The 13,170-nt window shown below is 40.8% G+C and overlaps 1 protein-coding gene across 5 annotated transcripts in view; it reads right to left on the minus strand.

Annotated features, from left to right (window-relative positions):
- Positions 1-13,170, minus strand: part of DLC1 (DLC1 Rho GTPase activating protein) — a 479,654-nt gene that overhangs the window by 154,839 nt on the left and 311,645 nt on the right. Inside the window, exon 1 of one of the 5 annotated variants that reach the window (XM_008526277.2) lies at positions 9,847-10,595. The exons of the other annotated variants lie outside the window; for them this stretch is intronic. Coding sequence (XP_008524499.2) covers positions 9,847-9,961 — 115 coding nt within the window. The 5' untranslated portion in view covers positions 9,962-10,595. Of the gene's footprint in view, positions 1-9,846; positions 10,596-13,170 lie in introns of those variants that run through there. 5 annotated transcript variants of the gene reach the window in all.

Here is a 13,170-nt window from a genome sequence, read left to right on the forward strand (position 1 = left end):
ATTTACAAATAGTGTTCATTGGGGTACAAGTGAGCGTGACTCTGACAAAGTACAGAAAAACTAGTAATGATGAACTAGTGTGGCTATCCTTTTGTTATAATGCGCTTGGACCAGTGGAAATTCATGCCGCACAGAGGAGAGAGGGAGCGGGAGGAAGACAGGCAGGGAGGGAGGAAGAAAAGGAGGAAAGGAGGGAGGGAGGGAGAAAAGGAGGGAAACAGAAGGCTGGGACAGAGTAAGGGAGGAACAGATATTGATTGGCTCAGCAAGTACTTTATGGTACCTGTCAAATCGTAACTTGGAATCTGGTTTCCTCTGTAAGTTACTTTTTCCTGCCAAATAGACTCTAGACTATCAAAGTCCAGAGACAGCTTTTAATTTATTTCTGTATCTTTTCTACCCCCTAGCATCGTGTCTTTCACATAGTCAGAGCACAATCATTATGAGCTAATTCGTAGTTAATAAAAGATTATGCCCATCCAGTGTAAAACCCGCTTTGTTAGTCTTTCCTTCAGTGGATGTTCTGTCTGCCCTCTTGACTGTACAGCGTCTGAACCGTGTTCCACACTTTCTCTGTTTCTAGGTCCCTTATTTGAAAATGAAACGTTCAACCTTAAAAATTTTCCGGCTTTCTTTCATCCTTCAGCCTCTCTACCTGGTAACAGTAAGAAGCCATAATTAACCACATTCTTTGGAATATACTAGTGAAATTACCTTTAAGAGAAAAGGAGGCCATGGTACGTGAACATGTTGTCAATATTCAAACTATGCTTTAATTAAAAACGTGAAAATTGATCAAAGCAATATTAACACAAACTCATATCTTCTTTGGTAATTTTCTCATTGATTTAACCTCTACATTGGGTAAATGATAATTAATTTTCAAACAATTGAAAACGATCTAGGATGTCATTGATCTGAAATGGAGCAGAATTTTTTGAGATCGTTTTGTATGTGGAGCTGTAGAATTGTTTCACTATAATTGTATACTTAATCCTAAAATGCTATTATCTCAAGTATTTTTCTGCTCAGAGTGTGACATAACTTTGGTGAGGGGTAAACATTTAACGATATTATAATTATGCCATATTTTTAACACAACTCACTTATCACTATTTTTCTTTTCTTTTAAAAATGCAAAATAGGAATCTCTCTCTTAAAGTTATGATGAGAAGAACAGGTTTCTTGACTTTGAGTTTGGTTCCATAAGAAATTCTGCAGAATCACAAAAGACTTAGGACAATCTATTTCAGTTCAAGAGCTCATGTATATTGAAGTTTGAGACTGATCTCATCTATAAATTGAGATATTTAAAGAACAACTTCCAATTTTAGTTCATTTTGATTTCTGAATCAGTCAAGAGCACTCTATTTTACACAGCGACATATTTTAGACTTTCGTACACTTAAACCGAAAAAAGGTCAGCATCTTATCTTAAAAAAATGATTGAATATATGACTTCATAGCACTTTGGAAGTAAGGAGTCTTTGTCCTATGGAGAGAATGGCCAATTCATTAGGGAAGATGCACTGACTTGCCTGGCCCTTCTTTGCAGAGATGGTCTCCCTTGGTTGTTTGGGGGCATCCCACTGATGGTCTGATTTATTTATTTGTGTTTACAAGTTACACTGCTCATGAGGGCAGTTGGGCCCACGGGGATCTGAAGAGCAGTTTGAACTGGTATTTCTCAATCTTTATACTCATGTCTGTCCCTCCCACCCATGATTTCTTTCTCTACCTTCAGCATTTGTAAGATACAGTACTATGAAAACAATAAATTGATAGAGTATATTTTTAAAAGCTACATACGCTTTTTCTGATACTGTCCCTTACAGATGTGCCTTCCCCCACCCTCCTGAGAATCACTACTTTAAAGAACAAATCAGTGATGAGTTTCAGACACCCCTCAGTGTCCAGGAGACACTATGTAGTTCTTCTTTAATAAAATGGAGTTCACTTTACCCATGCTGGTCCCCTCCTGAGTTCAAATTCAGGTGTCATAGCGAGGGCTGGGGGGCAAGGATGGTGCCTGTCTTGTTTGTCATTCAGTGCCTAGCACAGTGTTTTGCATATGCTAAGTTCTCAATAAATATTTTTGAGATTACTTAATGATGTTTCTGAGTTGTTTTATTTTATTTTCTCCCCAAAGCCCCCCAGTACATAGTGGCATATTCTAGTTTTAGGTTCTTCTGGTTGTGCTGTGTGGGACGCCACCTCAACATGGCTTGACGAGCAGTGCTAGGTCGGCACCCAGGATCCAAACCGGTGAAACCCTGGGGCGCCGAAATGGAGCATGTGAACTTAACCACTCAGCCATGGGGCTAGATCTGTTTCTGAGTTTTGTCCACGGATATGTACTAGTGGATTTTTAAGATATTACCAAAAAAATATCCTAACTTATATGGGAATAAAAATAGGAGAATACAGCTCTTAGGATTATTTTGAAGATTAAATGGGAAAACGCCTTTAGAGCTCTCCACATAGATTCTGGTACTTAGTAGGCACTCAAATGAAAACATAATTATTGTTATTATATTATTTGTAATAGAGAATGCATCCAAATGATAATAACCACCAATTGCTAGATGTCACATACAGTTCATATTACACAAAAAAATTTCATTCACGTTACATGCCTAGTCTTTGGCTGTGCCTGAGAAGAGCAGCAACAGTATTACAGTCACTACAGAACTTGATTATTAAGGGGTTAGATAACTTTGGCCTTTGGTTAAGTCTTCATCAATAATTCCAAGCAAATGCTTCAAAAATATCAGTGGTTGTTCATGAGCAATGGGGGAAGAGCACAGAAGGATCAATGCAAACCCATCATCATCACACACAAACAACTCCAGCACATGCCCTCTGGACCACACATCCTCTTTCTTCCAGAACGACAGATTACAGAAAACATACAGATGGCCAAGAGGTACTCAAAAGATGCTCACAATCACTAGTTATCAGGGAAATGCAAATCAAAACCACAATGAGATATCACCTCACACCTGCTAGAATAGCTATTATCAAAAAGACAAGAAATAACAAATTGTTGGTGAGGATGTGGAGAAAAGGGAACCCTTGGGCACTGCTGGTGGGAATGTAAACTGGTACAGCCACTATGGAGGTTCCTCAAAATATTGAAAATAGAACTACCATATGACCCAGCAATTCCACCTCTGGGTATTTATCCAAAGAAAATGAAAACACTAACTCAAAAAGATATGTGTACCTTCACGTTACTGCAGCATTATTTACAATAGCCAAGACATGGAAACAACCTAAGTGTCCATCGACGAATGAGTGGATGAAGAAAATGTGATACAACACACACAGAGGAATATTATTCAGCCAAAAAAAGAATGAAATCTTGCCATTTGTAACAACATGGATGGAGCTTGGAGCTTGAAGGCATTATGCTAAGGGAAATAAGTCAGACAGAGAAAGACAAATACCATACGATCTCCATCATACGTGGCATCTAAAAAAAGACAAAACAAAACAAAACCAAGCTCATAGGTACAGAGAACAGATTGGTCGTTGCTAGAGGCAGGGGTCAGGGGTGGGCCAAATGGGTGAAGGAGGTCACAAGGTACAAACTTCCACTTATAAAATAAATAAGTCATGGGAATGTAATGTACAGCATGGTTAATAACACTGCATTGCATATTTGAAAGTTGCTAAAAGAGTAAATGTTAAATTTCTCATCATAAGAAAAAGGTTCTCTTAACTGTGTGGTGATGGGCGTTAAGCAGACTTACTGTAGTGATCGTTTTGCAATATATACAAATATCGAAGCATCATGTTGTACAGCTGAAACTAGTATAACGCTGAGCATCAATTATACCTCAATTTCTATAGAAAGAATGCCAGGTTATTAAAAGTAAGCGACCAGAGTCAGAAATTGAAAAACACAAACAATGACAAGTTTTACTTCAATTTATATCTTAATAATTTCCCTGAAATAGGGAACTTCCAGGGGAATGTTCTTTTAAATCCAGTTTGGGCTGTATGATATAGCTTCAGATCCTTAAGCAGACCTGTGACTAATTAATACACCCCTCCTACCAAGACTGTGACTTTGGACACGTCTTGTTATTACAATTATAATGATCTTTGGCCAGATATGCACCCTGCTCACACGTACTATTTTAAAGGAAGAAAGTTACAGAAGTTTCACTCCAGAAAGGGAGGCGTGCAAAATATCCCTTTCAGTGGCAGCCTTGACATTTGGCATACTTTTTCCCATTCCAGAGCTGGGCCACGTGCTTGAAACCCCAGACCGCGGCTGGTGCTGCTGCTCTTTTCCATGTTTGGCTCCGACTATATAGTAATTTTCAAAGCAGGTTCCAACTCGCTTGGGAAGACTTTCAGATGTTGTACACCCAGCCTGACAAACTCATCTGCAAGGACAGATTCCCTCATCAATGTGCGAAACAGTCCTTCTCCAGTCACTTCACTGCGGAGTTCGACAAGGTCCGCACTAAAGTCGCCTCCATTAGATTCTTCTTTGTTTTTCTCCAGAGGTACAGAGATAAATTCCAATTGCCATTGAAATTTTACCTTTTCTTTTCTTTTTTTTGGACTGGTTGAACTACATTTGCTCAAAAGGCTTAGGCAAATTATAGTTGTGTCATGCCAATGGGGTGAAGCTTCTATGGGAGTAAAGCTTATGGAAGTAAAGCTTAAGGAAAAGAAAGGGGGGTTATAACGAGCCAAACTGATGGAGTCTTCTAAGCAATTTGCATAGTAGGTCATTTAATCCTTAAAACAATTTCATGACATAGGTACTATCATCATCCTTTTTATATTGGTGAGAAACAGACTGACTTGCCCAACGTTATCCAGTGCAAGAGCCAGGATTCAAACCCAGGCAGTCTGACGTCACAGCCAGCTCTCTTAGCCACTGCATTATGCTTCCTCTCATCAAAGAAGGCCTCGACATCAACATTCTCTTCTTTTTATTGAAATAGTAATATCTAATTTAACACATGATCACATCTACCCTCTAGAAATGTGACAGTGTCTCATGAAGCATCATTAATGGTGGTCTCTCAGATCATTTAAAATGTTATACAATGTCGCATACATCTAGACAAGTCTTTGTTTACTGGAGGAGCCTGCATATTTTGAGGCCTACATCACTTTGGTTAAAAGGCATTATATATGCCCTTACTTGCTTTTCACTGTGAACCAATGAGCAGAAAACAGTTCACAGGAGCCAGTGTTTGTGGTTGCCTGTCATGGGAAGTCGGCCAGAATTTTTGTTGCCCCATTGAATTGAGAGCCAACCTACTGCACATGTATGTCAAGCATTCATTTTGCCAGTGAACTGGAGACCTGGTCAGCTGAAACGTAAAAATCTATTTCACAAAAGACAGAAGATGCTGAACAGTCAACAAAATACCCCAGGGGGATCCAACCTAATGTAGATACTTGAAGAATTCATGCCCATTGAATCTCACCTGGATTGAGACTTATCTGAATTTTCCTGCCTTCTTCATGAGCAGTTCAGTTCTTCTTCCTTTTCTTAAACGTTTAGTTATCAAAGTAGTCCCACGTGTCTCGTAGTAGGTTGAGGCATTTAGAGTTTTCCCCTTCTACGTCATGTTTCTCTAAGTGAATAGATTGAATCCTTTTTTTTACATCAGTGTGTTTTACACCATATGTTTTTCTCATCTTATTAGGTGTTGTTAAATAAACACTAATATTTAATTTCTTTTTGGTTTATTTATTCATTTCACTTTCCAAATTGATGAAAGCTCCTGTACACGTGTATTCCGGGTTTTGCCTTATCTTCAGTCTCTCAGCCACTTTCTAGTCTGAATTTTAGTTTCTTTTATTTTTCCTTAGAGGCAATCTTATTGGTACATCAGTCCAAACTTGTTTGTGGAGCTTTGTCAACCACACATCAAGGAATTCCAGCCATCTCATGCATGACAGCCCAGCATCTCAGTCTAGAAGAATTTTTGACTGGAAGTATTTGAAAGCCACAGTGAGTAGTAGGCAGGGATTTTTAATCTAGGGTCTATGGAGAGAATTCAGGGTGTCCGTGAACTTGGATGAGAAAAAAATTACATTTTTATTTTCACTACACTCTAACTGAAATTTAGCACTTCTTCCAATTACGAATGTTGACAAACTGCCACTCCCCCATGCAGTGGTATTAGCTGTCCTTGTGGCTTTATTACCAATAGAAACTAGACTGTTCCATATCACATTGCAGTTGCTGTAGACAGCACAAAATACCATTTATACTCCACAGTTATGGGAGTTATCAAATCCACTCCAGATAATACAGGATACAGTTTTTCTGTCCACAGATGTTCTTGTGACATTGCTGGCCCCATTCGGCCACCAAACAGTAAAGCTGAAGGTTTGCACACTGATGACCTAGATGTGGATGTTGCTCCCCAGGATTTCCTATTCACAATGGTGACAAGGAGATGAATCAGACAGTTCAGTCCAACGCTCTTATTCTAGCTAAGCAATAACAATCTACACACTGGTATCTTTAAAAAATATTTAATTTACTTCCTTATATTTTAAACACATTATCTTGTTATATAATTAATTCATGTTATACTACTACATCACAAATTTTTGTTTGGGATACCTTGATAACTATATTTCACTATAGTTGGTTTCCTTTATAATTCTATGTATTTTATTTATACATTAAAAATATTATTCTGAGAAGTGATGCACAGGCTTCAGCAGAATGCTAAAGAGATCTACTGGCACGAAAAAGGCTAAAAAGCCCTATGTGAAAGGATTAAGGGGCAACGGGTTTTCAGGAATGAAATGCACCCTGAAGCCATATGTCCCTGTAACCAAGGGGAGGGAGGTGGCACTAGGGGAGTAGCAGGGACACAGAGGAGGTTTAAGATGGATGCACAATTCGTCCAGAGAAGGGCTGTCTGCCCCATCCGTCACCCAATGTCAACCTCAAAGTTCTAATTCCCTGAAAACTCAATGCCATCCTCTGCTCTTAAGAAAGAAGACAGTGGACCTGTGGGGTTGGGAAGAATGTTTGGAGAGAGGATGGGAGGAAGAGAAACCCCTATGGGCTGTGGTTGGGCAGAAAACGGCAATTACATGTAAAGGAGGACGCAGTTAAGACGGTCTCTTCTGTCACTCCACACAAGTGGAAGGCCTTCTCCTAGCAGCAGTTCTGTATTTTGTTTATATAAGGCTGCGGGTCCTTAAAAATAACAGATGAAATCCCTGTTTTATATAGAAGGAAGTTTAGGCAAGGGGAAGTAAATGGCAGTTTTTGTACATGACGTTATTTGAGATAGAAGAACTTGGAATTGGTAAGTTACATAGTGTGCATGTGTGTGTGTGTGTGTGTGTGTGTGTGAGAGAGAGAGAGAGAAAGAGATTGATTGAGAGAGAAAACACCTACCGAGGACACTTAAAACTTTGTCCCATGGCCAAACACTTTGGTCCGATCAAACCTCTGGAAGAAACTGAAATCTCAGATGAGCTTTTGAGAAACTCGATGAAAGTCATCAAGGTAATGATCATCACGGAGAGAGCATTTCAGGTGCTATTAACAGAAGTATGTTCCGCCAGAGGCTTCAAAACACTTTTTACCTGTCACCTGATTAATTTCACAACATAAAGTGAAGTGGGAGGTTTGGACTTTCCCCCGCCCTCCATTCTGCAAAGTGGTCTGACGTACAATCAAGACTGCATCTGGTGTTCGAGAAGGTGACTTTTTGTGGATAATTAACAGCTATTATTCAGCCTTTGGTCAGTGGGAAGGTTGGGTGCAGAGGAGAAGTTTGAGGCAAAGGAAAGATGTAAGTGCTCTTGGGGTTTGGATATGCACCAAATCAGACTCCATTTGACAAACACCCATTGAGCTATGAGCCACGTGACAAGCACTGGGGAGGACCCAGTAATCAGAGTCGGCCATCAGTAGCCTAAGTCCTTTCCTTTCAACTGTAGTTCCTGATTCTCTACTGTGTGAATTACCTAGGAGGTCGTACTCATCTTAGAAAATCCCGGCAATAGAAAGAATTTCTTCCTTCAGTGGACCGGGAGCAGCAAAAATCCTATTTGCTATTAGAGCTGTGGAAATGTTTAATTTTTCATCACACATAAAAAGTAACTATTTTTCTCCAAGTGTTTTTCATCTGATGCTAAATTTTTGACTCCGTATAGACCATTAATGTATACAAATGACAAGAAAGAGACAGCAACTTTCCAGGGGTAATATCCTTATTTTTAGAGGTCAACAGTTGTCAAAAGCTCCTCAGTTATGAAAATATAAGAGGAAATCTTATATAAGAGAATATACAAGGGAAGCAGAAATGTTTAAATTAATCTTACTCTCAAATTAAAACCCCAAACCACAATATATATTTTTGTGTTATCCTTAAGAAGACATTATTTCCGGAATCTTTCCATTTGAGACAATGGATTTGACAAATAAGATGATAATGAAGGAATTACTTTTTTTTTTTAAGGTCAACCAATTATAGTTGTGAATTTTACTTCCTAAACTTCCTCTGGTCAATTGCAAATTATCATCATTAGATAAAACACCTTAAAAAATTCTCAGAAAGTTGGATTTAAGGTATCACATTTTACTCTAAAGCGATAAGAAAATGGTTAAATTAAATTTAAAATATTTTGCTCTCTTAGACTTGACATTGTTTACTCTCTCCCAGTCCTGGGCAATATTGTTCGGTTTAACAGAGAGAAAGATTTTCATGAGCGCTTAGTAAAGCCTTACAGCCTACGATGGTATTGTAACTAGCATGTTATCTTCATAATCTGCTTTATCACCATCACAAACCTTAAATTTCCCCCCTTCAAGTCACATCAGGACAATTATGTGAAAGTCGAACGACCTTTTATCAAGAACACACGGCACAGAAATCTGGATCAATACTCGGAGGCCACTTCTGATGTTTTTAACAATTCAGAACTTCATTCAGTATATGAAAAACAACTGGATTAACCAAAAAGGTTAAGAAAACATAATCTTTGACCCATCCATGAAGATGACATAAGGATACAGATTTAGAGAACAAACAAGAAGGAGCCATCAAACACCACTGGGATACCTTTCCTGGATTGGGAGAGGTGTTTTGTTACTGTGAGATGCTATTCTACATCAGTTTATGAACATTCTTAATTCCAGAACCAGGGGGAAGTTCCTGTTTCCTTAGCGGACCTCTTAACACACAGTGTGCCATTTCGTCGCTGTCACATGAGCCCTAGAACACTTGAATTGCACCACTGTATTTATGTTTTATTATATTTCAAATGCCTGCCTCTAGCATACCTGACACCCTCTTGGAACTCAGAGCAGCTCCAGGCTGCCAGAGGAAATACCAGCAGGCTTTCACTGGGCAGCCCAGATTACTCCACTGACACACAGCCCTTCCAGGCCCCTCTCCTGCACACAGCGCCAGGCCACCTCAGCCAAGCCAGCTCCACAGCTGACCCTCCCCAGCGCAACAGATCTGCGTGCTTCTGCCTGCGGTTGTTCATCACCACTGACTGCCCGACGCTCAAAAAGGACCTTGCTTTTATTTTCAAGGTTAAAAAAAAAAAACTCTCATAAAACCTTATCTAGAAAGAATCAGACCAAAACCCAGAGAGGCATTAGAGTGAAAAAAAAAAACCAAACCACTCCAGAAACGTTAAATATCAGAGGATGGGAGACTGAAATCATTACCATGACACGGATGAACTTTACCCAGCTGATGAGATCATCAATTATCCGAGTTAATAACTGCGTCCGTGTATTTAATTGTTTTCCTTCTAATACTTCTCATCCCCACACCCCCTGCCCCCAGCCCAACCCCAACCCCCCACGCCTTCGCCCCTCACCTGCCAGCCGTCTGTCTCTGGTGTTTTTCCAAATAGCATCCAGGGCTCTAGCCGTGGAGTCTCGGATGTGATCGCTAAAGGACCTCCGGAGAGGGGCTCTCAGGGGCTGAGCCATCACGCGGGCCTCAGCTCCCCTGATCACCCGCAAAGGACTTCAGCGCAGCCCCGGCGCGGCGACCATCCTCTCGTCCTGCTGCAGATGGCTGTCCCCGGCCCGCGGCGGGGCTGCGCGCTCAGGCCGCCGGCACTGCGGCTCGCGCTGCGGCCCGGGGAGCGCCGGCTGCAGGCGGCTGCTGGCCCGCCGCCAGGCGCGCGCGGCGGCCACATCTGGAAGGGCTTACCCCTGAGCCAGCGACACGCTCGCGCAGCTCTCGAGCTGCCTTCGTGGCTATCTAGATGATTCTAGCTCCCTGTGTCGTCCAATCACTCGACTCGGTACAGGCTGGGCTGTTCGTCTCTTGAATAACAGGTCTCTTCTTCCCCAGCCATCCAGGTCACCTTGCATTTTTGAAGGAAAGGCAGGGCAGGAGGCAAAAAAAGGGAGGGAGGGAGGGAGAGGAGGAGGGGCAGGCAGGGTTCTCTTCAGTTTTCAAGGCTAATTCTCATTGCCATTTGCATTTGATTAACTTATTTGGCTTTTATTAAGGCCTGGCTTTCGATTATGCTGTTTATGAGATAGAAAGTTCAACCTTTAGTTGTGGTTGTGGGAAGGTAGATGGAGCTGTAGGGAGCATCCTGGGGATCAAACTGGATTCTCTCTGGGAAATGGAGACTTGAGTTTTAAACGAAATATCAATCAACTCCTCATATTTTCCCTGTAACTATGCTTCTCCTTATAATCAGTAGCTTAATCCAATAATTCTAGATTTTGCCTCTAAATAAGGTTCAAATGTACCCCGGTCTTGTGAATCTTTCAGTTCCAAGCAAGCAAATTTCATCATTGCAATTGCATGTCAAAAACTCACCCCAAAAGAATGAAGAAAAATGCCAAGCATCATGAAATCAAAATATGGGCCAACTGCTTCTTTTACAAGATGTGTTTTCGAGTTTCTAAAATGCCAAATAAATCTATTTCTCTGCCAATGAATTTGGCTGATTTTCTGCCTTTTAATGCATTATGAACCCTCTCCTTCCCCACTGTCCCCTACATCCCATCTTGTAACTCTCAAGGTTTGGCATGGAACCTTAATATTGGCATGAGATCGTGTCTAAGGGCCAGTTCATAACCTTTGTGAGATTAGACAATGCTGTAAAAGCGCTTTGTAAATTGCAAGGTATCATGCAAAGGCTAATTATTATCATAATTATTTTGATACATGAAATCATTTTCAACCCACACTGATCTCCCTGAGTCTCCAAATTTTTATCGCACGTACCCTCCTTCCCCTGCAATTCTGACAACTTAATTATACGAAAGATGATAATTAAAATAGTGATATTATGCTCACGAGTTATCACCACTAAAACCACTGCTTATTAGTGACCCATGTGTCCCAAATTGTCTTGTTCCCAAAGGGTGACAGCTCATGAGTCTCTCCAACTGAAAATGTGCTTCTTGGTCGATATTTCCTTTTTTGCCTCATCATTGGGCTGGGCATAGATCAGGAGGCCGTGAGCGCTGACTGCTGAGGTATGTAGACCTCTGTGCATAGGGGAATCAGTTCCAAGGAAATTCTCCATAAAAAATTTCAAAAAATGTTATCATCTAATACCTGGTTCCGTTTTAAAACAAAGTCCCCAAAGTCTGTGTGTGTGTGTGTATGTGTGTGTGTGCGTGCGTGCGTGCGTGCGCACGTTTCTCCTTCAAAGAGGTCTGGGCAGTTTGAAACAGGTTGACTCATTTCCTGGTCAGATTGAACAGGACAGGTCTATGTGGACCCCTTTTACAGAGGAACAGCATGAAGTCACCATAGCATGAGCAGTGACCCCCACATTGTGCTAGGCCTGGGGAAGTTGAGGCTGAATAAAGCATCGATTCTGACTTCAAGGAGGAGAAGTCACATGGGCCACAAATAATTTCAAAACAGCATGATAAATTCCACGATAGAAGCATGTGCAAGGTGTCATGGGAATACCCAGATAGAAAACGTAGACTGGACTTCTAACTCTTCCTAGGTACTGGCCTCACCTAAATTTCCAACAAGATCTACGACAGTGTCAGGAATATACAATCAATCATTCCCAGCATGCAAAGCGACTGACTATAATGGCATGAAGCTTTTCTATTCCTAAACACAGACGGGGGAGTAATAAAGGGGAAATAGCATTTGTTGAGTACCTATGATGTACCACAAACTCTTCCAGCACTGTATATAGATCCACATGTGTAGACCGGGATAAATGTTATTATCTCCTCTCGGGAGATGAGGAAGCTGAAGCTCAGAAAGAAGAGATTCGAGGAAGCTCAGATAATAAACGTCAGATCCAGGATTCACACCCAGTGCTGTCTGCATCCAAAACTCATTAGCCTCTCAATCAACTTGACTGGTCATAAATTAATGACAAAGATGATAATGACCCATCAGTGTTAACCTCAGTTGATACTAAGCTATGGGCCGAAGCTCCTTACTCTTAGCCAAATAAAATCACCAACTGGATCCAGTGTGTGGAAGAAGGCTGAGTCTCAGATGAGTCTTAGGTGATCCCAGCTATGGAAATTGCAAGGCAGTGAGTCCAGAGAATTAAGGCCTAGTCAATGCATACTCTTTAATGATAGGACACTCAGGTATGATCTCCAGAGGGTTCCAGAAAGACCGCCCTTCTCCTCTGCAATACTCGCTCTCCAGGACAACACCCCCAGTTCTTCATTGTAGCTCATCTCAGAAGGTGCTGGAAAAACCTATGGATTCTAAGTACAGGTTCCATTAGGTAGAATGATCCATCTTTCTAAGAGGTTTTTTATGTTACAGGAAAAAAAAAAAGGAAACATAAACGTAACTTTTATTGACAGACTATCGGAGAGGGGCAGCATACCTAAATGTTTTCAAGCAAGGTGGGCTTTAATTATTAATTTTACCATAACCCACAGAAGGGCTGGGACCTTGGCCCATTACTTCTGAAAACTCAATCCAATTTTCACTGTGAGGATATTGCAACTCCTTGTGGATGAATCTCAGCCACATGTCATGGGTATGGTGTCAAAACCATTCTATACACAGCCAATTTTAAATTATTCTTGTTTCTTTGCTTGCTTTCTGTATTTATTGGCCACTAGAAATGTTCCACGCAGAAAAAGTGCTTTTTAGAATCCACTGTTTATAGAATAATTCTTCAAGTTGTATTTCCACGGATTTCAAATAATCCAAGTCTTTTCTAACTGTGAGG

Source organism: Equus przewalskii, chromosome 28 (assembly GCF_037783145.1).
Source record: "Equus przewalskii isolate Varuska chromosome 28, EquPr2, whole genome shotgun sequence".
Classification (NCBI taxonomy): Eukaryota; Metazoa; Chordata; class Mammalia; order Perissodactyla; family Equidae; genus Equus; species Equus przewalskii.